General features: G+C 44.7%; 1 protein-coding gene across 1 annotated transcript in view; it reads right to left on the bottom strand.

Moving 5' to 3' along the window:
• Positions 1-1,174: 1,174 nt before the first annotated feature.
• Positions 1,175-2,322, bottom strand: part of LOC121376828 (desert hedgehog protein B-like) — a 13,524-nt gene continuing 12,376 nt past the window's right edge. Inside the window, exon 6 of the mRNA XM_041504609.1 lies at positions 1,175-1,463. Coding sequence (XP_041360543.1) covers positions 1,237-1,463 — 227 coding nt within the window. The 3' untranslated portion in view covers positions 1,175-1,236. The remainder of the gene's footprint in view (positions 1,464-2,322) is intronic.

Raw genomic sequence — 2,322 nt, 5'->3', positions numbered from 1 at the left:
TACACCAGTTGATACCCGGATGCGAACCCAGTACCTACCAGTCTTAAGTCTTAACCACTACACCACCGATGCCGATAGTAATGGGGGGGGGGGGGGGGGGGGTATTTAAATACAGCAATATTTCGAGCATTTCTCGTGACGTCACACCCCACGCCATCCATAACGTACCCACGCTATCTCGAGGTCAAGACGTGTCTGAACACGTTCTGGGATGACTCATGGCAATCGTCGTATATGGGCACGTTTCAAACCGTTTCCTCCCCTGATGTGCACAGCTGTCAAACCCATTAAAATTCTCACCACCATCGATGACGTCTCAACCTTATATGGGCATGGAATGTTCCCCCGACGTTACCGAGGCCGACATCTGGCTTTCTTGAGGTCACGTTCCCATGCAAGCTCTCATTAATGGCATGTTCCCCGGATGTCCACCAGCTGCCAAAGCCAGTTACCCCACGCTATCTTGACATCCGATAGTCATTAACGACTTCCGCACCATCTGTTTCTTGTATAGGCCTCTGACAGCTGCCAAACCCATTCACCTAGGTCACCGAGGTCAGCTGGCAGCTGTCATAGCCATTAACACACAGGTCCATGTACTCGAAGTAGGTCAGTGTTAGCGTCCCCACACCATGACGTCACACCCCACGCTAAGAGGTCAGCCATTCAAAAGAGTTCACGCCCCCTAGAACTCACCAATCATAGCGCAGGCCATGTCACGTCATCTAGTTCATTTGCATACATGGTGCTCAAGTGCCGTCCCTACTACTTGTGTAGGCATGTGTTTGTATATATAGGCGTGTGTATGTCAGTGTAAGTTTGTGTGTGTGTGTGTGTGTGTGTGTGTGTGTGTGTGTGTGAGAGATTGAGAGAGTATGTGTGTGTGTTTGTGTGTGTGTGTGTGTATGGGCATGTGTGTGTCAGTATGTATGTGTAGGTGTGTGTGTGTGTAGGCGTGTGTGTGCCAGTGTGTGTGTATCAGTATGTATGTGTGTGTGTATGTGTAGGCATGTGTGTGTGTGTGTGTGTGTAGGCGTGTGTGTGCCAGTGTGTGTGTATCATTATGTATGTGTGTGTAGGCATGTGTGTATATATGTAGGCGTATGTGTGTCAGTATGTGCGTGTGTGTGTGTGTGCGTGTGGGTGTGTTTAATTAAAAACTAATTAATTCGAATTTTGTGCAAACACTTTTCAACAATGGTTTCCATTGATCCAGTCTGGAGTTGAAGAACACATTTATCCTAGTCTGAGGACACAGTTGGGAAGAATTACAGTACCCAAAGACTGCAGACCTGACAGAATTGGACTAAAACCATCGTGCTGCCATGGTTGCAGTATCCATGGAAACGAGCGGAAGAGGAATACGGCGAGATGTGCGAAGTCGTGCTCTATGAAAGAATAACACGACGCAAACATTCCGTCCACCACTAGAGTCCCTTCGTCCGTCACTGGAACGTATAAACCTGTGTTTCAAAAAAACATTTTTTTTAAATGAAACTAACATAAATTTGTAACCACACTTCAGCACTTCATAAAAACAACAAAAGAACAAACAAACAAACAAACAAAAACACCCAAAAAAAAAACAACAAAAAAAACCACCCAACAAAATCCCCACCCCATCCCCACCCAACCAAAAACAAAACAAAAACAACCAAAAACAAAACCCCCAGCAAAATAAAAGTATAATAGTATTTGTCAGGTGCCCATTGTTGAAGCTTATTCCAACAAAGTGACAACTGATGTTCGACAATACTCCTATTGAACGATCTGTACGAAATCTGAAAACTATAGACATACTTCTGGGCAACACACACACACACACACACCACCACCACCACCACCACCACCACCACTACACCCCACCCCCTGTTAACTCCAGGCGCCCTGAAAATCTAGTGGTTAAACGACTGATATAATGTATTCAGTTGTGATTATTCACATATATATTGCTTGATGCACGCTTATCAGGACCCGACATCTGCTAGCTGCCAAGGGTTGTGAGTTAATAGTTCCGACATCTGCTAACTGCCAAGGGTTGTCAGTTAATGGACCCGACATATGCTAGCTGTCCAGGGTTGTGAGTTAATGGTCCGGACATCTGCCAGCTGTCCAGGGTTGTGAGTTAATAGTTCCGACATCTGCTAGCTGCCAAGGGTTGTCAGTTAAAGGACACACCCTAGCTTTTAAATACTAAGACATATTTTTGACTATTAGAGCCGTTTTTCATAACAGAAATCATACTTTACTTAGATTTTATTGTTTAGATTATCCATTTCCGTACATTCAAAGTGTTTTTGGTCATCCTGTTGTTTTTGATAT

This window comes from Gigantopelta aegis, chromosome 2 (genome assembly GCF_016097555.1).
Source record: "Gigantopelta aegis isolate Gae_Host chromosome 2, Gae_host_genome, whole genome shotgun sequence".
Classification (NCBI taxonomy): domain Eukaryota; kingdom Metazoa; phylum Mollusca; class Gastropoda; order Neomphalida; family Peltospiridae; genus Gigantopelta; species Gigantopelta aegis.
This window is presented reverse-complemented; position numbering and strand designations above follow the sequence as displayed.